The sequence below is a fragment of the Sphaeramia orbicularis genome, chromosome 12, assembly GCF_902148855.1.
Source record: "Sphaeramia orbicularis chromosome 12, fSphaOr1.1, whole genome shotgun sequence".
Taxonomy (NCBI): Eukaryota; Metazoa; Chordata; class Actinopteri; order Kurtiformes; family Apogonidae; genus Sphaeramia; species Sphaeramia orbicularis.
The window spans coordinates 57,980,269-58,005,849 of NC_043968.1; the positions used below are offsets into that span (position 1 = coordinate 57,980,269).

Genomic DNA, 25,581 nt, shown 5'->3' on the forward strand with positions numbered 1-25,581 from the left:
TATCATTGCTCAAAAAGTCACTTTGTTGAATAAAAACAATACAAAATGTACAAAATATGGAATAATGTTGAAAAAAAGCAAAATGTTATGGATAGAATAAGCAACAGAATGAATAAAAACAGCCAAAGTTAACAATAAAATTTAAAAAAATCAAAATAAAAACAAATAAAATAGTAAATAAAATGAACAAAAATGAATAAGAAAATCTAACTAATAAATAGCTTGAACAGTGAACAAAATTAACACAAATTAACAAAAGAATTAGTGCCATGAACACTTATTTTTATGTTCAGTTAATGAGATATATCTACACACACAAACACACACACACTAGACAAAGTAAGACAATTCACATTTTAAAATGTTGTTTCCATGTCAGAACCACAAATATAACAAGTTAGTGGAGGAGTATTTGTATTCGTATTCATTTATTTAGTTACAGGACAGTGTGTATTAGTTGCAAAGAACAAGATGCGTGCAGCAGATTTAGCAGAGAAGCTCATTTCCATCTGTTGTCCTCGACAAATGACCAGCATAATAAAACATTACATAGACTATGAAGTGCTAATAGTGATGATGGTTTCACGTCAGTTTATTAGTAATTAGTCTGATCAATTCCATTTTCATGTATTTGCTGCAGGGTTAGATTGTTTATATTTTTGCTCATTTTATGTAGATCTAGTAACAATTCAGCAAAATGTTCAGTAATGCAGTATTTGAATCCAGTAGAACTCATTATAAAGTCATTCCCACCGACATATTTTTTAGTTTCTGTGAAAATGAATCAGCTGGAAATGATAAACCATCTGTTTCTATTTAAATCGGGGATAGTATTAAACTAAACCAATTACTGCTTTACCACCTTAAATCTACCAAGAGTGGTTCTGGGTAAACATTATGATTCTTAATGTTTGGTTTAGTCTTCTATTGCTATGAAATTAAACAGAAATTTTTTTTTTTTTTTTTAAATTAGGTTTTGCTGCTACACAGAAAGTATCATCAACATTTCATGGTAAAGTCACAGGATGAAACTGAATTTACACAGACATAAGGGAAAATAAATGTCATATGGAAATGACTGTCTTTAACCTCTATTTCTCTGTGATAATGTCAGTCTTTTACGTGGTTTTTACTTAATTAATTACATGGTATCACTAATAATTACCTCTATTACCAAGCTATAATGTCATGTAAAAAGTGATAGATGTTTAACTGCAGACATGCTCTCACTGATGCTGATTCATTTCTTGGCCAAACTGTATTTTCACGTTTTTCCTAAGTTTTTATTCTTTCTTTTATACACAGCAAAAAACAGTGACTACCACATATTGGAGTCCCTGTTACAGACATTCAAACCTGCCCTTAAAATACTTTGTGCACTGTCAGGTCAAGTTTTTAAATCTATTTTGAGCGTAACTTCAGTCGTCTTTGTTTCCTTCAGATCACCTGGTGACTCTGCCTCATGTCCAGAAGTATCTGCTGTCAGTTCGCTACATTGAGGAGCTACAGAAGTTCGTAGAGGACGACAATTTCAAGTAAGTTTCCCATCAGAGGCTTAAACGCACTGACAGTCGTGACATTTATGGTTGTTCAGAGTGGGCCGGTGTTGACCTTCATGGATTCCTCACTCCTCGGGCTTTTCCTTCAGCCGTCTAACGTGTCGATTACCGAGGTTTTCACTGAAAAGTCACAAAACTTTGCTCTCGCATATGGGAACATGGAAGTGTGCGTGAAATTGATGGGGGTCAGTGCACAGGAAGCAGGATGGAAAACGACAGGCAACTGGTTTCATCTTTCACCACAGGGAGTCCATTCATCCAACAGCCTGATGACTTTCTCAGACAGCGGCTCAGTTTTGGTTGTCATGGCACGTGACATTTTGCATTTAACACTCAGTACTTTTGTCTGATTGGTGCTTTTATTGTTTTTTTTTTTTTTTTCATTTTTTTGATTCAGAAGTAGCTGTTTAAGTGGGACACAAAACATCAGCCCATTCATTAGACTTCAAAATAAGTCATTTTTGATGACTTTGTAAGCAAATCAGTGCAATATCCATTAACCCCCTGTATGCAGATATTTTTGTGACTATCGCACTGTCTAACCCTCACTTATATCACATGATACATGTTATATATCATTACGCAGAATTTCCTCTAAAAAAAACCCCAAATGTTGTTGTTTGCTCGTTTTCATTCAGCACAAGTGATGAAATATGAACTTTCACACAGAAAACATCTGTTAGGCATGCAAGGAGTAGCCTCCCAGTCGTCAGTATTTGTTTTCTTATTTTGTCTCTCAATCAACTCCAGACAAAAATATCTGGCTGTTGAGCTCCTGCTTTCACCGGCTACATGACACCGGTGCCTGTCGGCTGTTTGGTTTGGGTGGAAACTGGACAGTGGGCTTGTAGGTTGAGTATCTGAGCAGGTTGAGTAGCTGGGGAAAAAAACAACATAACTGACAAAGGCTTTAAAAAGTTATATAGATTATTAATGATGAGTAGTAAATAAACGATAAGGTCATTAACAGATCTTACTTTTGTGAAACTGTAGACTCTGATACCAGTCTACCACTACAAACCACTGTTCTGAGATAAACCACTTACATAGAAGCCTTAACATGTGATTGTTCTAAGCAGGTGGTCATATTAGAACTCCCTGGTCTTGTGGTAAGACCAGAATGACGAGGACCTGGAGTACCCATGCGTAGGTTGGGTTGATCCTGCTGTAAATCAGGAATGGGGGTAAGAAAAAAAAAAAAAAAAGCTGTGGGTTTTTTGAGTTTCTTTAACCCATAAAGACCCAATACTAATTTTGTGTCCGGTCCCAATTTAATTTTTCCTCTGTATTTAACCTTTTTTAAGTGATTTATCAACATTTATTACTATATTATCCTCTGTGTTTGTGCTATTTTCACTGTGAATCATGTCTTTTCCTATATTTAATAAAGATGTTGATGAAAACTCAGAGTAAATGTATAGGTTATTACATCAAAACACAGAAAACTGAAGAAATAGTGACTTTTTCATCAAAAATATCAGTAACTTAACATAAAACCAAGTGTTTCCATCCACTGTCATTTATCCAAATCCATGGGTTTTACTGGTGAATCAATGTTGTAGCAGGTGATGGTGTTTCCACGTTCACTACGGAGCCTCTGAACATCCAAATGGGTCATATCTGATGACCATGAAAGACGACAAACTGTATTTTACACCAATTATTTACACGGATTTTTAGGATTTAATGGATCAACAGGTATTAGATATTGTAGATCAGTAGATGGTTTTGGTTGCCAGTGGATATTTGGATCTTTATGGGTTAAATCAATCACAGTCGCACTGGGCAACGCTAAACCAAGGACACACCAACAGTGCCTTTGCAAGTTTCATGGGAATATGTTATGTACATGTGAATCTGACATGAAAATGGTGAAAACCCTACCAAAGACCCAGCGAGCCTTTGTTATTGCGTCATTCAAATGTTGATTAGAACATTCCATTTTTGCTTTGTAGTTGCAAATCTGTGCGAGAGAATGACATGTGACATGGACAGTGATCAGCATGACATGATCAAACTGAACTGCTATGGGAATGTAAAACACATGGGTCTGTTCAGTGAACATTCAAGCTGGGACTGATCACCTTCAGCCCTGTGGTCCAGTGGGACAGTGGGCGACCATGGCTCAGGAGGTAGAGCAGGTCATCAAATAACTAAAGGGTTGGTGGTTCGAATCCTGCTCTGTCCTAGTCATGTGCTGTTGTGTCCTTGGGCAAGACACTTCACCCACCTTGCCTCCATGAATGTGTATGCATTTTCGGTGGTGTCAGAGGAGCCGTTTGGTGCGAATTGGCAGCCACGCTTCCATCAGTCTACTCCATGGCAGCTGTGACTACAAACGTAGATTACCACTAGGGATGTAACGATAGGAAAATTTCATATCATGGTTATTGTGACCAAAATTATCACAGTTATCATCATCTCGGTATTGTTGAAATTGTGCTCAGAATGTTCAAAAAGTAGCCTATACACACACTGAAATAATTTAACCAAGTTATATTTTGAAAAAAATAAATAAAAAAATTGAAAAAAACAAAAAAAAACAATTAAAATAATAGGCCCAATGTACTTTCTGTTCGCGGAAACATTCAAATATTAGCATGTAAACATCAAACATACAAATGTGCATTAAAGATGTCACCTTATGGCCATTGTTTGACCATTTTCCATATCAAGTTTGAGTTGTTTTAGTTTCTTTTTCATAGATAGATAGATTGATGGATAGATAGATACATAGACATTGCAAACTGGCATGCGCGCCTGGAATGCTGCAGTTTCTCCAGGAAATGAGCAGTACCTTGAGTTTTCAAAGTACAGTAATCAAACACGGTTATCATGAAAATTAGAATTTAAACGGTAATACTAACTGTCAGCAATTTTACCGCGGTTTATCGTTATACCGGTAATCATTACATTCCTGATTACCACCACCAGAGTGTGAAAGTGAGTGTGAATGAATAATGGATCAATAATGTAAAGCGCTTTTGGTGCCATGAAAAGTGCTATAGAAATCGAATCCATTATTATTATTCTTAACACTACCCCCCCAATCATTGGTCTGGGCCCACCAACGATGATGCGTTCAAGTCACACCATCTCATTGACTTACATTTTTCCTCTCATGCTCTACGTCCCGAGAACTTTTACTATCCTGTTCAGCGCCAAATCTGTTCAACCTCCTACATGATACTCAGAGCCAAACGTGAATAAAATGTCCATCTAATCTTCCAAGCGTGGAAAGATAAACAGTCCGTGGGGAGCTGCTGGATGACCAGAGGCTTTGAGAAGGCACCATTAACCTGCACTGAGATCAGTCACAGAGGAAATACACTTACCAGACCTTTGTGCTGGAAATGTGAGAGGAGCTTTCCTGCAGAACATGTGTGTAGGCGACTCCCTAGACCCTGTCGTCAGCTCCGTCAGTCAGTAATGTGTTAAATCAAAGAGGCACGGCGGGGTCAGCTGACTACATTGGACATGATGGAGGCAACAGCGAGAAGCAGTAAATTATGAGCCCCTGCGTGGTTTTCCATTGTTAGAAATGACGAAATGGAAGAGAAAGGACTGTTTCTCATCCTTGTAAAACAAAGATTTACAAACAGAATAACTTCTATTAACCTGTGTTGCATTAGTTTTTAGTGCATACACATATGTAATAGTTGACTCCTATGTGGTTGTCACTGCTGATGCCAGTCCTTCTACGTACTGAGGGATCTGTGGGTGCACAGTAGCTGGTGACCCCATGTGTTGTCTACATTTTCCATTTGGAGACACTAAGCAGGAACAGGGTGCGATGGATCACGTAAGACTGAGTGTATAATCATGCAGTCCAACTCCAGTTTTACTTATTTAGCTCAGGGGTGTCAAACTCATTTTAGTTCAGGGGCCACATGCAGCCTTATATAATCTAAAGTGGGCGGGACCAGTAAAATCAGGGCTCTCAAATTCATTTTCTGTCAGGGGCCACATTCAGCCCAATTTGATCTCCAGTGGGCCGGACCAGTAAAATAATAACAGAATAACCTATAAATAATGACAACGCCAAATTTTTGTCTGTGTTTTAGAGCAAAAAAATAAAAAACCCAAAACATTAACTTGTGAAAATACTCACTTTTATAAACTATCCAAACAAAAAAGATGTGAATAACCTGAAAAAACTGAAATTTCTTAAGAAAAATAAGTGCAATTTTAACAATATTCTGCCTCAATTTATCATTTCTACATGTGCATAATGGATCAAATTCTTAAAATTGTGCGTAATTTTCTGTAGACATTTCAGGTTGTTCATATTTGTTCAGGTTATTCACATTTTATTGTTACAGAATAGATTGTGAATGTAAATATTTTCATAATTTAATGTAAATTTTGCACATAAAACAAAGACAAAAATTTGAAATTGTCATTATTTATAGGTATAATGTAATATTATTTTTTTTCACATCAATCAGAAAATCCTGAGTCATTATTTTTTGTCGGTTATTCTGCTGTTATTATTTGACTGTAGGTCATATTGGTCTGTTTGTGGAACCTGAACTAAAATGAGTTCCACACCCTTGACTGTGGATTTTTTGCACTTTGCAAATACATCCCAGCGGCCGGATTGGAACCTTTGGCCCCCAGGCCACATGTTTGACACCCCTGATTTAGCTCGGTATCAAGTTAGAGATTCACCTCAAAGGGTTTTACAGTCTGTACAATAACAAAACTCTGTTCTTAGAGGAAAAACCCCACAAACCCTTTAATCTGTTAAACTCTTGGTCATTTGTTTCTAGTCTGAATCATTTGCACATAACACAAAACAATGGATTAGCCAATAGCAGAAGCTTCATTTATATAAAGCAAGTTATGATGAGAAAACAGCAAAGGTAAGACAACATTCATGATCATCGCTTCATAATTCGGTAGAGAAATAATACTTGTCCTGTTGGATCTGTTTAGTGTTAGTTTAGTGCTGCAAAGTTTCAAATCATTCATGATATAGGCTGATCTCAGACTCTCAGTTTGTTTTATTGGCCCATTAAAGTGCTTGTTGTTTGGTTGTGTTCTGTTTTCCAACAATTGATTTTATTGAGCATTTAGCTGATGTTCCTCTGGTTAGGTGGCTGTATAGAATGTGTATATTGCTATAAGCATTGCATAGCATTGCCATGGCAACACAGATGGAACTATGCACTGTGGGGGCAGCTGGGCTTAAGAGGCTACGGGGAAAAATAAAAGGGTAAAATCCTCAGGTAGAGTCACAGAGGGATGCCTCCCCCAGAACACAGAGACAGTTGACTAGGTGGTGTGTGCGCAGACGTTTTGAATAAACAGTGCATACAGAAGATTTACAAATAATCTGTTATGAACTGCAGAAGGACTGTATTAAATATAGGTGGAGTCATGATGTAGCGTTTAATCTGCAACTGGAACCAGACCCAGACGTCACAGCTGCAGCCAAGTAAACATAGACAAAAGCACCGGATAGAAAAACACGCGGACACCACAACATTCACAGACACATGTTAAAAATAGCAGCAGAAGTGTTTAGAATTAAAGAAACATATACAGGGTGTCCCAAAAAAATGTAAAATGTAAAAAAAAAAAAAAAAAAAAAAGTCTAGTGGTGTGAGGTCTGGTGAACGTGGGGGGTATTCAACAAACAAAACCCCTCCGTCCAATCCATGTGTTTGGCAAGTTCATCAAACCTCACACCACTAGACTTTTTTTATCGGGATACCTAAAAGACAAAGTCTACGCTATGAGACCTGCAACAGTCGCTGAATTGAGAGCAGCCATTGAACGTGAATGCACGCAAATACCAAGGGAATTGTTTTGTGATGTGTGTGATTCCATTGCTTCTCATTGTCAGCAGTGTCTGGACCAGAACGGACATTTGTTTGAGAACAGACGGTGACAAAACAATAAAATGATGTTTGTAAATTCTATTACAGTTTGAAAATTAAATGAATTTTAATGAACACCTACTTTACAATTATTTAAAGTGTGTATACATTTTTTTGGGACACCCTGTATATGTATATATGTGCGCTTATGAGAAACATATTAATAGTTTATAGATTTCTTAAAAATGTCAATAAAACCTTCATGAGTTTGTAGAATTGTTTATAATTACAAACTGAAATGTATTGAGTTTAACTAACCCATCTGATTAGTCACTGATAAATCTAATTCTATACATATGTAATTCTTCACTTGACTGCAGTTTTTTGCATCGACTGGATCTAAAGCAGGAAGAATGGCCCCATTAGGGTTAAGTTTTTACAATTACACATCACAGCTTTAAATCAACAGTGGATTTAAATATAATACTGATGGAAAAGGCAGGTGTTTAGTTAAAACAGACTCTTTTTGCTCTTGGTTTACCTTTGCCTTCTTTTTGTTTGTTGCAGCTTTGATAAATTACTACCTGCCATGACAGGAATAACTACCAAACTACAATCCAGTTGACAGGCTGTAACTTCACTGCCTCGGTTCCATTTCATCGCTCCTGTTTATTTCATATCATGCAGCAGCTCCTTAAACAGGGACACAAACATGTCTCAAAATGAATGCTAATGAATGTGCTCTATGTCTGCTGGATGTGTGCATGGTTTTCCCATATGTTTACCATAAGATGTTTAGGTGATCCTTTCTTGGTGGTACGTTCATTGTACAGTCACAGTGATGAGCAGTTTAGAGTTTGGATCGTGTTATTATATTCTTTATTTAACAAAGTGAAATCCTCATTGAGATTAAAATTTCTTTTCCTATAGTGACTCATGCTTGGAGTTGTGCGTCTGTCAACTTTACTGATTCAACCAAACCTCATTTAAAAAAAAGTCAAGTTTTCACTTTTTATGGATCTGCTTAAAGTTTCTGCTCCCAACAGACAAAAGGAAGTGACTACATTACTTATGTAGGAGGAAATAATAATGTCATGAATTTTCCAGTCCCTCAAGGATACTGCTTTGATGATATCGCTTTAACTTAAAATACATGAATACACTGCTGTAAATGTGGTATTTTTAGGTAAATGTGAGACATCTGCATCTTCACAACCAGAAATAATACCATGTGATTCGTATTTAATACCTTATATTTTGCATGATTGTGATCGGTGAGTGTCATAGAATTGTAGTAAACTATAGTGATTTGTCATATCTGTAGAGACCCCCCCCAGAATCTGACAACGTTACAAGGTTGCACAGAATTCACGGGGACTGGTTGAATTTGTGTTACTTGTACTAATCGCAACATCCTGAAGAAAATGGTTTTCAATAATTGCAAGAAAAGAGGTGATGACACGCACATCCAGTTGCTAAAATGTGTGCAGGATCCCATAAAAACTGTGAATGAAAGAATAAGATAAGGTCCGCACAACCTGTGAGCTCCCAAGAAGATATTTCTTCACCACAATAGTGTCGTTTCAGGCATCGGCTGTTAAGGTGAATAAATATGTTCTTGGAAGCTCACAGGTTGTGCGGACCTTATCTTATTCTTTCAATAATTGCAACACATATATTTTGAGATTCATTCGAGTGAGAGACGCTCCTGTCGTCTTTTGCAGTTTGATGAAAATAGGAAATGATGTAATAATAACTGCTCTATTATGAACATACACAGAAGTTTCCATCACAGAAAAGCTGTGAAAATGTTTGCTCATGTGGTCAGTTGTAGTTTTTAAAATGAAAGAAAGTTGGAATCAGTCAGAATTGGCAAGTCAGACGTTTGACAAAAATTAGAGATTGAAATTGGCCTTGGAAATTGAAATCAATGCATCTCTGGCAAATATTCGGAACATTAATCAGTTTATCCAGTGAATAAATCAAATCAGGTGGTCCTGCAGCTCTGGAAACTACTGATGCTGTTTCCAGAAGGGGTGGTCTTCTGAAATGGTTGCTGGCCGTTGGTTGTGCGTTGCACAGAGCAGTGCTAATGACAATAGTGACAAGAAAGAAAACAGATGCACAGGAGATGAAACCAGGCTCAGTGTATGACGTAATGTGAACATTACACATGACAGATTGCATTTGAAGTCTGTATGTTATTCCCCTTCTGCTTTTCTTTGGACCTTACACTTTAAACAGTCATTAATCAGCTCAACCAAACCCATGATTTTTAATTAATGACCATTTTCACCCAAATTCGTCACACCCACTTTTCAGTACAAACTTAAATGGAAGTAAATAATAAATAGATCGATAAAGGGCGATAAATAGAAATTGAGAGCAAGATATGGCACAAATAGACTGACATAACCCATGATGCCCCTCCAGTGGAAATGTATGTGTTCATCTATTTTTATGGGAATCCAGTTTAATTTGGATTGATTTGCAGCCTGAATCTGGCCGTTTCACTGGTTTAAACAAATATTTACCCAGTGATTGTGCCTCACTATGAGCTCACATCGTAGCTGTGTATGAATCAGAACACCTGACAGGCCCATGTGTTTGTGTCTAATTAAGATGATGAAAACAGTGTGAAGGTTCATTGCTCCTTTCAATAATGTTCAGATCTGTCCTCAGATTTGTTTTTTGTTGGATAAACAAACTGAATCAGTTGCAAAAGGCCTTTAAAACTGGCTGAAACCAACAGATACACAACGAGGTGTTCAAAGACAAAGCTCAGGCTCATACCCACCGCTTTATGTTTCACCTCTTGAATATCAGTCTATCACCGGTTACGTCTGACATAAAGTACACCATTTATGTTTCAGGCTGTCTCTGAAGATCGAACCTGGAAACAGCTCTCCTCGTATCGCTTCTTCTAAAGAGGACCTGGCAGGTAAGATCCACACTGAGGCCTCTGGGGTTTGTCCATCACACTAAACACTGGCACTGGGCTCTCCAGCTCTGCATGAGTCCAAACGTAGCCAGGTTTCAACTTGTGCTAACATCATAGGTTTGCACCACCTAAGAATGTTCCTATGTGATTATAATTTATATCTTACACATAACTCTTTGCTGGTGTCACGTCCTCTGTAAAATATCATTTGACATGTTTGCAGCATTTTGGAAGATGGGAGAACTGAAGTGAATTACATTGACTGTTCTGCATCACTAACTCATCCTCCAAAATACATTAGACCATTATGTCTCTGAGTACACAAACTAAAGTCATCTTCATATAATTAACAGCTACTAATTGGTAACAGTTTAGCCCCTTTTCCACAGCACTTATGTTTCGGCAATATTTCACCTTTATTCTGGAACGACATCTGTGTAAATGAATTGGTGGGATCATTTGGTCCCACCTCTGTCACAGTTCTGTAACACCTCTGGAGGTAGGAACAGAGCTGTGACAAAGGTGGAATCATGATTCCAGAACACTATGTAAAAGGAACACCTCTTGTTCTGCAACCAAGGTGTGATGTTTTGATGATGTATTGCGTGTGTGACCCCCATGGGGATTTAAAAATGAGCGTGGGCTGTGTGCAGTAAACAAACATATCAACGTGACCAGAAAGATGTAGAACTGGGGAGACTCTATCCATGCAAACATTTATGGAACGGTGTAAACATTTATGCTCGGGGTATTTCTGACTTGCAACTTAAACGTCACACTATACGCTGCGCTGTGCTGGAATCACCGCCCCTTCGATTCCAGAATGCAGGTCCGCTGTGTAAAAGTCCAGCCTGTCTCACCTCTGTTACTCCTTTGTCCTGGCTGTGGAAATCAGTCAATGGTGGAAAAAAGGTGGGATCACCATCTCACCTTTTTTTCCGGGATCTCTGTGTAAAAGTGGCTTTTGTCAGTGTTGGTTACCAATACGGTTTAGAATGTTTCAATTTGCGTGCTTAATGCTTAGATGATGTGTTCACTGTTTCACATGGTTTGTTGGCATGGTTAGAGATGGAGCCATAAAAATGCCTCCTGGTGGCCATTTTACATGGATGTCTTTTCCTTCCAAAACTTAAGAAAAAAAAAAAATGTTTTCTAACAATTCCTTAGCAAACAGTTTAATCAAATTTAAATCAAGTCAAATTTTATTTATATATTGCCAAATCATAACAAAAGTTATCTCATGACACTTTACATATAGAGTTGGTCAAAACCAGACTCTACACCAATTTACAGAAACCCAACAGAATCCTCCAGGAACAAATACTTGTAAGTGGTGACAGTGGTTAGGAAAAACTTCCCTTTAACAGGCAGAAACCTCGAGTTTAATTTGCAAAACATGACTAACAAACTAAAAACAGCCAATACCTATCAAATACACAATATATTTCTCATTCTTTTCTCATCATGCCTCTTAAACAAACACTGAATATCTTGCAAGTACAACAAATATATCTAAAACTCCTCATGTGGTTTCTGGAAAAATTTCCAATAAATGTCCCTAAGAAATTCACCTCCACAACAGCAGGTGGCGCTGTGGGTTAAGATTACATGATGTTATATTCTGGGTTGTTTTAGTTTATTACTTCTCTGTGTGTGACTCCTTTGGGGATACATTAACAAATATCATCTATATATGTAAAGGTGGTGCAGCATACTCTTTATATCGTCAGTGATAATAAACGGTTCACTTCCTGTCTCCTAAGTGGGCGTGGTCTGAAGGGTTGAGGATATTTTGTGAATGGATGAAAGCAGATTAAAAAGCACTGGTCTACAAGTAAAGACCCTCCAGAATAAAAGTAGCGAAACTTTACCATGTTTGAGTCACTAAAAAAAAAAAAATTAAGTCAAAAAATACTGGTTGGATGTAGTTTCTAAGATACAGTCTTGGGTCAAAATGCCAAAATTTGAGAATTAATGAGAGAGTGGGTTTTACTCAAAAGGAATGTTTGTCTCAGAGCTACTAGATCTACTTCAAAACACTGTCTGCACATTACAATACATTCACTTTACAGGTTATTTCTAGTGGAAGATTTATAAATATCGTATAAATGTACATAAACTAGTAAATATGTGTAATAACTTTATCATATACATAGAAAACATGAGCTGACCAGTACTTTGGCACTTGTTTTCCAGTTCATCTCATTAAAGTATGTAAGATTTTGCACATTTAATAGCTGAGGCAAACAACTTCTAAAGAAAATTGTAGACTAATGTAATCATGCACTGATATCAGGTTTTTACCATTTTTTTTTGTCATAACTATCATTCATGTTACTTTCCTGCTTATTTTTACCTCCTTCAGATGATATCTGTGTTGCAAGATCTGACCTTATTATGGAAACAAAGTCAATTTTCTCCTCATCTGTGTTTCTGAGAAATATTATTTTAATGTCAGAATCTTCTGAACACAAGTGGTTTGTGGAAATGGATCCAGTATTTACAAGTTAAAAGTGGAAGAACTGGTCAAAATCACTTAAACATCTCCCATTAAAATGAATGATGCAGAATTTGCTTTGGGACAGTGATAAAACCATGTGACACTTAAAAAGTAATCCCTGTTTTGTTCAGTGCATGAAATTCACATAGTTGAGCTCAAACAGCAGTACTATTATTGGCTGGAGCAGAACTCTAAAACACCAGTCCTTTTAAACCACCTGCTCTTATTATTGTTATTACTCAGGACACTTGTGAGAAAATCTTCAGCACAAAACAATGGAAAGATTGTGTTATAAATCACAATAACTGTCCAAATCCCTATTGATTTTATTTTTTAATAGCCAAACAGCTTGTAGCCTGAAAACAGCTCAATGAAAAAGCTTAATGTCAATGCTGATACCAGAGACGTTTGTGGATGAAGGCAGCGGTTCAAAGTGTTTGGACCTAGAACAAGAAGATCCATCAGATTTATCTCTGCATTCTTTGCGTAAAGAACAGATGATTTTCACTGGCTGCTTGTTCTGAGCGGACTCCGCAAAGCGCACTGGTCTCTGTCAAGCGCTCTCCTCCCTCGTCCCTCACCCCGCTGTCTTCTCTGAAGTCATCGAGGAGGTGAAGCGAGGAGACAGATGACTTCTGACTCAGTGGACCGACAGCAGTGGAAGCCGAGTGAAAAGTTCCATGAGGACATGTTTCAAGAGCGGCAGTCGGCTTCCTTTTCAGTTGTTCTTTCTTGTCTTGTGTGACGGGGGTTTGAAGGGCTTCATTTGCGGGGGCTGAGGTGATGTAATGCAACAGGAACAATCCAAAGGCTGGATGTAGGTCAGGGTAATGAAGAGGGATGAACCCCCAACCACATCAAAGACAGAGTGGTGTTCTGCAGCTGCATGAGCGTGAGCAGCGCCGTCATCTGCACTGTTAGAGGCAGGTAGTTATGAGGCTGGAAGTCTCACATTCATAATTCAGAACCTGGACTTCTGTTGAAAAGATGAGTGGAGAAACTGAAAGACATAAATTATTATTACAAAGAGATTGTTATCAGTAGTTAAAGAGGAAATTAATCAAGTCAGAGCTGCTAGATGCTAGACGCCTGGCTTCTACAGACTTCCCCTGGAGTTCAGAAGAAATTCATTTTTTCCAGGAGTCAGTTCTGTTCTCATTGACTTTACTTGGACCCTCTCATTGGACTGAGCATCCTCTTCTAAATCATAGCTCTGTTGATAAGACTTTCGGGCTCATAGAAGTTCAGCTAACCCAGTGGTTCCCAACCTTTTTTGACTCGTGACCCCATTTTAACATCACAAATTTCTGGCGACTCCAGACATTCAAAACAGAGACATTTCTTTTCTAAAAGTAATTTCTTTTTGATCATGTAATAGTTTGCTATACTATGTTTCAAATAAGCATTAATTTTAGACGACATTTAGTCTATACAGGGTGTATCAAAAAAACTATACATTTTGAAAAATAACTTTATCCCCAGTTCCACATTTGATAATTTTTGGAATTTTCTTTTATGGACGTCAGTAGGTAGGGGATTGGTGGATATTTGTGGCTAACCCTAACTTGGCCAGGTGTAGATTACTGCACAAAGTGTGAATTTTATTTCCCTTGGTCAGGATATGTACAGTTAGTCAAGCTTGGATTTACAAGACTGACAATTAATACTGAACAAACAATAACTCAAACTATGAATTATGAAAGAGCTGCAGCATCTGAAACTGACCACAATGAACATTTGACAGATAAACAGTACCACAGTGCTTCAGTTTCAGCTTCACAGTTTGTCATGTCTTTTATGGATTGGGATTGTCTCTCTCAACTCACCATATATTTTTATTAGTAAGTTTTTGTTTTTATTTTTATCAATTACTAGAAATTTCAGGCGACCCCATTTGAATTCCAGGCAACCCCACGTGGGGTCCCAACCCCAAGGTTGAAAAACACTGAGCTAAGCACAGCTCCAGTGTGGCTGTGGTTAACGCTGTCAAATGATTCTGTAAATGTTTCATCAGCTTTACAGTTTTACTGCATCAAACTGAGTTGTACAGTGTGATTAGGGATGGGAATTAATAAGAATTTAGCGATTCCAGTTCCGTTATTGAGTCTCTTATTGATTCTCATTGGATTAATGAATAAACTGTAGTAGACCTGGCTTTGTTCGCATTAACTCTTTAATGTCAAATATGCCAACATTTGTTTATGTTTATACATTTGGCAGATGCTTTCCAAAGCGACTTACAGGGGAAAACCAATCAAATCACTCAATCAATCAAATTTTATTTATATAGCGCCAGATCACAACAAAAAAGTTATCTCATGACACTTTATATATAGAGCTGGTCAAAACCAGACTCTAAGCCAATTTACAGAAACCCAACAGAATCCTCCAGGAGCAAACACTTGTGACTGGTGACAGTGAACATTTTGTTTTCAATTCTAACTAGAAGCACTCGGAGAGTGCAGACCTCCGCCAAGGCTGATCAGTGGTCCCCCCCGTGGGCCCCCCCACCCCCAATCACCACCAAAATGTAATCATTTCTTCCTTATCCCATTTCCAACAAACCCTGAAAATTTCATCCAAATCTGTCTATAACTTTTTGAGTTATGTTGCACACTAACGGACAGACAAACAAACAAACAAACAGACAAACAAACAAACCCTGGCAAAAACATAACCTCCTTGGCGGAGGTAATAAACCTCCTAAAGGGTTCTACAGGTGTAGTTAAAGAAGTGTTAGATCTACCTGCTGCAGCCTCTGAGCCTCGTCGTCATCTAAATGGAATTCTAGGACATGGACATTATTCCTAAACAATAGTAAAGCAGGTTGACACAGTGAAATGACGCTAACATTAACAGGATCGATAGAACAATGAGGAGTTTAATGTTAGCGGCTCAGACAGAGGACGCCTTGCTGTAGGCTCCGCCTCCAGAGTCACCGCCCCCTTCACTAAGCAGCCAATCAAAGATGTTCCATTGGTGCAGTTTAATTGGATGCTGTGGTTAAATGTTTCTACATGTTGGAGGTATTTAACCTTTTGTTGTAATTGAAGTTCTGCAGCTATTGACAATGGTCTTTGTCTTTACTGGTGAAATACAACCAGACACTACAGCGCTTCTTTCTCAGTGCCATGATGGACATGTTCTGAACTGAAATCCTGAAATGGCATGATGAAGCATTTGAGATGATGATGTTGTGTAACCGATAAACTGAATCATTAAGCAAACGGGCTAACGATACTGAGAGGCAGTTCAGCTTGATTCCCATCCGTAAGTGTGATTACATATTATCAGTGTAGTCTGTTTGTTCTTCCTCCTGTCCAAATACAGCTACTACCTGCTCCAAAAAAAACAGAATGGTGATGGCCAAAACACCAAATTTGTAGCTTTAAAATGGTTACTCAAAAAAACAATGGACCCTCTGCCTTTATATGATCCAGAAAAGGTAAAATAAGGACCACTTACAGCTGGTGTTTGCTTCAGCTATGAATGAACCTTTGAGGTCCAACCATATAAGCAGTTTGGTGTCTGTCAGGTGCAGTATCCAACTACTGCTGTTCATATTCATGTACTAGGCCAAACACTTCACTGCAAAAACCACTGGATTAAAAAGTAGCAGATGGCTCTTAAATATAATCAAACCCTGTATCGAGAAAGCAAATCTGCCAGTGAGGTAAGTCAGTTTTACTTGGCAAGATTCTTAAAACTAGAGAGAAAGTCTGGGCACTGAAAAATGTAACTAAAAAACAACAAAATGCTTATTAGGAACAATAAAAAACATTTATTTAAGAGATTCAACATTAACTGAGAATTTGTGCAAACAGTCTTACTCTAAAATAAGGGAAACCATTGAGCTCCTCCTCTGACATAATGTTCAAACCATTGTTGCTGATTAAATCTTGCTCAAACTGGAATATCTTATGAGGACATAATCAGATATCTTTTCTTAAACTGACATTTTTCTAATGGAAAACATGTTTGGCAAGATTATTTGTCTTTTTAGGAAAAGTAAGAGGCATTTCCCAGAAATAAGGCCTCTTTAAATTCTTGAAACAACTTTTTGTGTTTGTGCTGCTTGTCACGACTCTGCCTGTAAAACACAAACATCAGTATGTCTGAAGAGATCCATGTCCTGAATGCATATTTGCTGAAAAAATGTCTCTAATGTTTTTAATCCTGCCTGTGTTCTTTTTTCTTTCCTCTTTTTATTGTTGCTATATTTATTGCAGACATATTTGCAGGCATTCAGACCAACAGAGAGTAATACATCTGCGACTTTGAAGGCTTATCAAAGGTCGTAATCAGCTCAAAATAATCTGACTATGAACGTTTCAGTTCTGGAAATGTTTCAAAGTGGCTGTTGATTTTATGCCTAAGCACCAGCGATGGCCAGCACTGGAGGCATTGTGTTTTCAGGTTTCATCCTTCCATCTGTCATGTTCTTGAGGAAGCACTTGAGAAAAAGTCTTTGAAATTGGCACAGACGTTCACACAAGAAACACATTTTGTCCATAACTCAATATTCAGTCAATCAGTTTATTCACTGAATATAGTAAGAACTGCATTTCACCATGAAATACCTTTAGACCTTTTATTAAATTCTTTCAAATTCTGTGGACAGACATGGATGTAAATGGACACTGGATATTTTAATGATGCTTTCTACTTAGGCAGTCCTTTTGGTTCTGTAGATGTAGTTCTGCAGTATCTATGAAATAACAGCACGTTTCACAAAAACAACTCAATTTGACAAATAACATCACAAACCCTAAGGCTCATGGAAACAGGAAAGCCGTGGATTGGATGAAAACATCCATCCTTGGATTGGATGGATGTTTTGTGATCAGGGCGCACATGTATAGGGGCTGTGCTCTAATTATGTCAGGATGGAATCTTCAGTTTGCCTGTAAACATCCCCAGTCTGTATAAAGTCTGTGAATGTGTTTGCTCTAAACTGTTCATCTCCCAGACGCCTGGTGGGTTTCATCATTTGGTTCGTTACATCTCTGTTTTTCATTTATTGTCCTCCTTGAGTTTGATTAAAGAACACAGCAAAAGGAATAAGTTAATAAGACAGTAATACTCTATAATAAGGGTCCATTAATTAGCCTTCATTTAATGCAGTATTTAACTTTAACCAACAGATAACTATTAAGTAATGTGTCTTGTCATCAGTTATTAATGCTGTTGGTGTTAATTAAATCTAAAAATGTAAAATAATTCATACATATGAAGGTGGATAAGTTCAGCGGGGTTAGGTGTAGTGTTGATGTTCTGATCTATCAACAGCAGGGGGAAGTGTCATACCAGAACACACCATCAACGCTACATATTCACAGACTGTATCAGTGTGTGGATAAAGTATAAAGCTGCATTTCTACTACATGGTACCAGTTTGACTCAACTCACCTCAGGTACCAAGTACTATTCCTGGAGACTGTATCCATTACAGGATACTACCGACTTTAGAGTACCTGGTCGTCATACCAACGCTGCGCATAACTTCCATGACATCTGCTCAGAGAGTTGCTGATAAACTCGTTCATTGCGTGTTGCTTTGTTAAGCTCATGCTGAATCTTTTCATCAGCCACCACGGACAGAACTGTCTGATCCTCCTCAACCAACCACGGTGTTGTTTTTATGGGCTGTCATCATGGATTAACCTACCGGTATATTTACAGTAAACTTCTGAATCTGTTTGTTTTTTTCATGGCGTGTCGTGCATTGATGACACAATGACGCAGAGACAACTCTGACCAGTCAGTGGTCTGCAGTGTTTACACGTCACATTTTAGTATCTGTTTAACCATTGTGGAACCTCTTCAGAGCAAGAACTAAAGAAAATAGTTCTGGGTACCAGATTCCAGGTTCTTGTATGTAATGGAAACGCAAAAATGCCGAGTTGAGTCGAGCTGGTAGCACGTAGTGGAAATGCGGCATAACACTCATTGTTTACACACATCTGGATTATTACCATCAAGTCTTCTCCTTCAAACACAAACTCAGTAAAATAGCAGCGCTTCTTTATAGTCTTCACCTAAGTTACTGCATCAGCTGATAGTTTACATTATAGCTCTGTTAGCTTAGCTCTGTTTTAGACTGAAAACAGCCACAGTAAAACCACAGATCAGCTCCGTTTTCTGTACAGTTACTGTTGTCAGATCCACTAAAGATCTGTTTGGAATCAACCAAACAAAAAAGACTGCAATTGCAGCATCAAGCTTCTTTTACTGTAGTAAAAGCTGTGTCTAGTCATGAAAACAACTGCAATGTCTGTATTTTTTTCTTTTTATCACTTTGTCACTTTCTTTGACTCTAAAAGTTGTATCTCAGTGGTTCTCATCCCATCTGGTCCCTTTGTGATACTTTGGTCAAAGGCCCTATGGTGTTATCATGTGATACAAACAGAATGACTCCCTCTAGTGGTCATGTACATTCAGTGACACATCGGTCCATTGCTGTGGATAAATTCCGTTCATATCTGTACAGGCCAATACATTGGATTCTTTGGTATGAATTCATAACTCTTTATTCTAACACTCTAATGGTCATGATAGGTCATTTTAAAAAATATTTTAAAGAACAAATACTACATATAGTTTTTTTAAGTAAACAGCCCATAACCATAATTATATATTTGAATTATCTTTATTTTTTCTTAAATCATTCACAACTATTTCTGCCTTTACATGTAAAAGTTTTAGAGGTACTCGTTTACATCTGTTGTAATGCTTAGTACTACTTTTACATGAATTATTTTCAGTTCACAGTATATTTATTATTCTAAATAAAGCATAAATTTATTGCTGTACCATCATTTTGTTTAGAATTTTGCAGCTGAAAACTGTGGAACCTGGCCCCTTTTTATACAAATAACTCACATTTCAAGTATTTGATTTAGTAGTGTTTAATTGAGCTGGATATAATGTGGACCTGACTGAACAGCAGCAGCATGTCAGCCATTCCACCACGCCATCCACAGAGACGTCCTCAGCACATTGATCTTTTTCCATAGACTCATGTCTCGATGGACGGCCAGCCACATGGTGAGATTTGTTTGCAGCCGTTTCCAAAGTAACAGCTATTCTCTGCCTCTTTGTGTCTCCCTCTCCCACTTATCACACAATTTAGTAGAATTACAGTTTATGGTGTGACATTAAAGTCTTTATGTGCTTGTCACTGGTCTGACCTCTGGGGACTTAACAGGAAAGAGAGAAAAGGTTTTAATTAACAAAAGCATGACTGTAAGCCAATTGGACATCAATGAATCCGTCAGACAGGAAGCATGTGTCTGGGCTGTTACATGGAAACGTTTGTCTGGAAACACAACGTCGCCTCAAGCTGAACTGTTGGTTTCTGTAACTGTCACCAAAATATCACAACAGTTTTTCATTACACAATGAAGATGCATTATCCTCATTATTGTCAGATTTTTAAGCTTAATTTAAATGGTAATAAGAATATGATAACAGGTCCAGGTGTATCCAAGAGTACATATTATTACACCATTAATACACAAAGGAGAATGCGTCCTTGCAGCAATAAACGAATAAACAAGTGGTGGCAGGCACAACAAACCCCGCCCCTCTCATGTATTGTACCTTATTTTGGCATCGATCCAGCTGATGTCATTATGTCTACACGTGTGCTGATGTCAGCATATCAATTTCCTCTATATATGTGTCAAGTAAGAAGTAAATTGAAACAAAATTGATGTTTTTAGACATTTTAAATTTTGTCCATTATAAGTAAATGGGAGAAACAAAGATTTAAAAAATTCATTAAAAATTTGAACTTTGACCTACTTTTCCCAAAATGTAATCACATCTATTCCGGATCACTGGCAATCTATAAACCCAGTATGGTATGAATTTAACCAGTAGTTTTGCTGCTGGAGTGTTAAACAAAGAAACAAACAAACCAAACCCAAAACAATACCCCTTGCCTCCCCTTCGGGGGACAAGATAAGTGCCAAAACATATTAAATAAATGAGTCGATAAATGTTCCACATGCTTCCACAGCTTTGAACAACTGTGAAATTAACATGCTGAACAGGTCTAGAAGTCCTGCTAGGTCCAGAGCGGTGCTGGTTGTCGTTTGGATGACAACATGCAACTGTACTGTATGTTCACACAGAGCCTGGTTCTGCAGATGTGTCATTATCTGGCCTCACCTTGATGATGATTAAAAAATACAAACAGATGTTTTAAAAAGCAACAGAAGACCTTCTTGTTTAGACAGGTTTGTAGTGAGGGGTTTGTTTTATGATCGTTTGGTTTTATATTTTTTTGCTTGTGTCTGTGTATGTAGCTGTATGTTTTTGCTTTTTGTTTTTGTTTTTTTTACCTACATATTTTACTTCAGATTTTATTGTAAAGCACTTTGTGAAATCTTTCTGCAAAAAGTGCTATATAAATAAACCTTATTATTATTTTGATTATGGTGTTTCTGGAGCCAAATTGGAGACACTCTTACCCTCTATGGCCCCAGCAGTAGCAGTATTAATCTCTTTGCTGGTCCAGGTGCCTTCACCAGAGGCCTCCATTATTAGGCCTGTAACCTTGGTGTTGTTTTGTGGTTTTCCTGGAAGGGCCTTAATGGTTCCAGAATCACACCTTGTCTCTGTGGGAAATTGGGCTTTTTTCCATCCGGACCCCTGAGCTATGGGAGGAAAACTCAGTATAGTCCTTATTGATATTTTCCGACAAACCCACTGTTATTGTACAGCGTTTTGAAGGTATTCTTTTTTAAATGTTTGATCTCAATTTAATCCTAAGTTCTATATTTATTTCTTCTATGTCTTTTTATTATAAAGCACATTGTAACTTCCTTTAGTAACTGAAGTTATCATTAATATTGCAGGCTTTTATAATACAGCTTGGTAAGAGTAGAGTAATAGTTTAGTAATACATAGGTACTAATTTAGTAATATTATGTAACTACCAAAGTCATAACCATGTGATATCTACAGTATCATCCATCCATTTTCTGAAGCACTTATTCCTTGTGAGGGTCACTTCATCACAGGGCTGACGTTTACAGACAAACAACCATGAACAACTAACATATTCACAACTATGAGCTATTTGGACCAATCAGATAAACATAGTATTACAGTATTTTAATGTTGAAACCAGTCTTCCCTTTGGTTTGAAGATATGGTAGAAATACATTTGATGTGGTGATTTGTTCCCTGGAAATACTTTAACCCTTGTGTGGTGTTCAGATTTTTGTTATTCAGCCAGTGTTCGTTTGGTCTGGTGGACCCGCTGCATTTGTGGGTTTTTAATTCAACATAATCAAACAATTTTATGTTAAAATACTCAACAGATGTTTACTTCATCCCAATTACAATCAACATAAAAAGCATATATGTTTAATATTTGCCTTTTGCTAGATCACATTTTAAAAAATGAAAGTGCTACTCATTACCTCTGCCAGGAGGTATTGTGATCGCTTTGCTTTGTGTGTTTCCGTGCGGGTTTGTTAGCAAGATAAGTGAAAAAGTTATGGATCGATTTTCATGAAATTTGCAGGAAATGTTGATGCTGGCATAAGGAATAAATGATTAAATTTTGGTGGTGATCGGGGGGGCAGATCTGTCTCTGAGTGCTTTTCTTGTTTTTAGTTTGTTTTTTGAATAAACCATAATAAAATCAAGATATGAGCGGAAAATTTCCTAAAAAGATAATTACTCATTTTTCTTTTAATAAAAAATGAAAACAGGTTCCACAGACCCAAACACCACACAAGGGTTAATAGTCATTTCTGCTTAATTACCATGAATCAGGGCTGTAAAATGCAAAGCTACCCGTTTCTGTTTAACTTCATGGCGATAGTTAATTCAACTAAACATATAAGAGGAAATACTTGTAGGGCAGGATGAGAAGAGCAGGCAAATGAGTGGAGAACAGATCAACATAAACAGTTTTATATCCTGCTGTGGATCTATCAGTAACTAATTCTTATTCTGGCACTGAACAGCACCAGGTTTTTACGTCTTTTTCTTTTGTTCAAGTCAAAATCAAACAGCCTCACATTGCTGTTAGTATTAATGGGCTACATATCAATGAAAATAAACTCTACAGCTTCATCCAGAACATTAAAAAAGATTGAAAACACGTGGATTTTGTCATATTTTCCTTCATGACAGCGTTCATAAAATCCTCAGTGCTGAGGTGTATCATAAATGTTGTGTTTCTGGACATTTTCTGTATCTGTATGTATTCATGTGTATCTGTATTTTGTCATCCCCTCAGAGTTCTCCGTTCATTTCCTCTGCTTTTCCCCTCTTTCCTCCTTTTCCCTGCAGAACCTGACCGGTCCTACCACAAGTGTTTCCAGTTAATCATTATGTCATTAAATGTTTAGTTGAATCTAATATTACCATGTAATTAGATAGAATCAGGTTGGTTTGCATTTTTTTTAGTCCTGATTTGTGGTTTTTACTTCACAAAAATGACCACAAGTGCATTATTTATCATGCATTTAATTTCTACTATTAAAAGGGTATGTTTGGAACACAAGGAAGATAAAGTTGAGCCTCATCGTATGATAATTAACATTTTTACATCATCACTAAGTTATGTGGTAATTACATGGCATTACTACTTGCATTAACCATGTGTTAATGTACTAATTTAACCAGTGCTACCACAAACTGAAACCGTAACTACATTAGAGGCGCAGTTATCGATTAATCTATTGATTATTTTCTTCAATTTGATTAAATAATTCTTTGAATAAGCAAAAGAAAAAGAACATTTTTAAAAAGACATGTCTGAAAAATAAGTCTGAAATATCTATGTAGAAATAATGACAGTAACAGTATAACATGTATATAAAAATACTACAGGTCCATAGGTATAACTAACATCTAACAAGTCAGATGACATCTACAAACAATATGTGCACTGCAGTCTTCAACACATTTGTACCCAACTTAAGATGGAACTAAAGTAACATAAAGCCAAATATTTTCAATGTTTGTGTGAAATCTTAAAATTTTACAGATGTGATGGTTATAATGAAGAAAAGTGAACATATAGACACTTTCAGCTTTTTGTCCTTGTCTCTTCTGAGCTACTCTCCATCTTGTTTATGTTGATCCTGACATCATGTGCATCACAGATAGTGTCCGTGTGAAAACGCAACAGTGGAACCAATGTTTAGCAGAAGTAAAATTAAGCTTCCATTGAGGATAATTGTAATCGATTTTTTTTTTTTTAATTGAGTCGAGTCTTAGGGGTTCCAAAAGAAGCCATTTCACCATTAGATGAGCAAAAGGAGGGGAAACCAATATCAGTGGCTTTTTCTTTAAATTTACATACACAAGTTTCAAAACGTAGCATTCACTCACCTTTTGCTCATCTAATAGTGAAATGGATTCTGGAACCCCTCAGATGTGTAAAAAATCACATAAACCCATCATTATGTCAGCCTGCTGTACTCCTGCATGCCATAAAGCGAAAGTCAGACTCTCCTTGAATGTCAGACAAAAAATTCAGAATTCTGAGATTAAAGTCAGCATTCTGACTTTAATCTCGGATTTCTGACTTTTTTTTCTCAGATTTCTGACTTTTTCTCTGAATAATAATAAAGAAATATATATTGGACTTGTATTTGAATTGTATTTTTTCCAGTGGCGCTTCCGTATATCAATGCCATTTTCTCTAATATATATTGAAGTAAGCTGCACAGTGGAATAAAAACTAAAAGTAATTCAGTACAGTTCGAAAAGAAGACAGCATGAAGTTTGTTTCCACTCACAAATTTTGTAATTAGCTGTTTGTCTTATTGCGTCGGGTTCAGGACATGGTGTGCGATGTGCATCTGCAGGTGGCGTCTCATCCCTGTGCAGTGATTGCTGATGGTCTCCTCATGCTGGACCGATGATCACTGACAGTTATATAACATGGCAGAAAAAGACCGCTTGGCCCAGTCTGTGCAAATAAGTCTCATGCTCTCCACACTCCGCCAAACATAAGAATTTGGTTTACTCACTCTCTCCATGTACGACTGAACATGTGCGAGCACAGAAACAACACAACTCGCACGTGACATGATGTATTCACCAAGTTTATACAATACTCTTTTTATTTGTTTATGTAATATTAGTTAAAATATGAAAACGTGAGTTGTCAAACAGCGTAGTTTTTTTTAACCAGGTATAAATGACAAAATATGTTTAGAGATTTACATGCTAACAGGAAGAGAGAGCCTGGTCGGTGATGTGGTGACTCAGATTATTAGCTAATTCTCTCTGATTATGTTCCATAAATCATCTATTTCGGGAAGCTTGTGACTGAGCTTCTCGTGACTGAAGTTTCAAACCACACTGTGGTTTGAGACACAAATTCATCCAAGCTGTTTAGTCATGTCTTAGCAGCAGCTCAAGTAGCTGAGTAAGCACAAGCATGTGTCGAGAGATGAGCTCAGAGCAAACATCAATCACCTGGAAAAAGACTTTCAAGCACTTCTCAAATTAGCAAAATAAGTGTTACTGCAATAACTGACTGAGTGTTAATTCATCTGAATGAACCTCCATCATGATCCGCCGTCTCTTCCTGTGCAAAGACGTGCAAATCTCCGACGTCGTATCATTGCTGTGTAGAGCTGGGTAATAAAATGATGAGGGTAATTATTACAATATCATTTTCTTTGGTTTAAACAGTCCAGGTGCAGGCTCTACCAGCTGAGCCCAGTGTTTAGGTACAGCTCCCAAATCTGATCCCAGGCCAGCAGATGATGCAGG

At 37.4% G+C, this 25,581-nt stretch overlaps 1 protein-coding gene across 2 annotated transcripts in view; it reads left to right on the forward strand.

The window, feature by feature from the left end:
* The window catches only part of LOC115429427 (ras-specific guanine nucleotide-releasing factor RalGPS1), a 140,777-nt gene that overhangs the window by 101,812 nt on the left and 13,384 nt on the right, over positions 1–25,581 (forward strand). For both annotated transcript variants that reach the window (XM_030148837.1, XM_030148838.1), the window contains exons 10-11: positions 1,442–1,535; positions 10,258–10,325. In XM_030148837.1, the coding sequence (XP_030004697.1) occupies positions 1,442–1,535; positions 10,258–10,325 (162 nt within the window). The remainder of the gene's footprint in view (positions 1–1,441; positions 1,536–10,257; positions 10,326–25,581) is intronic.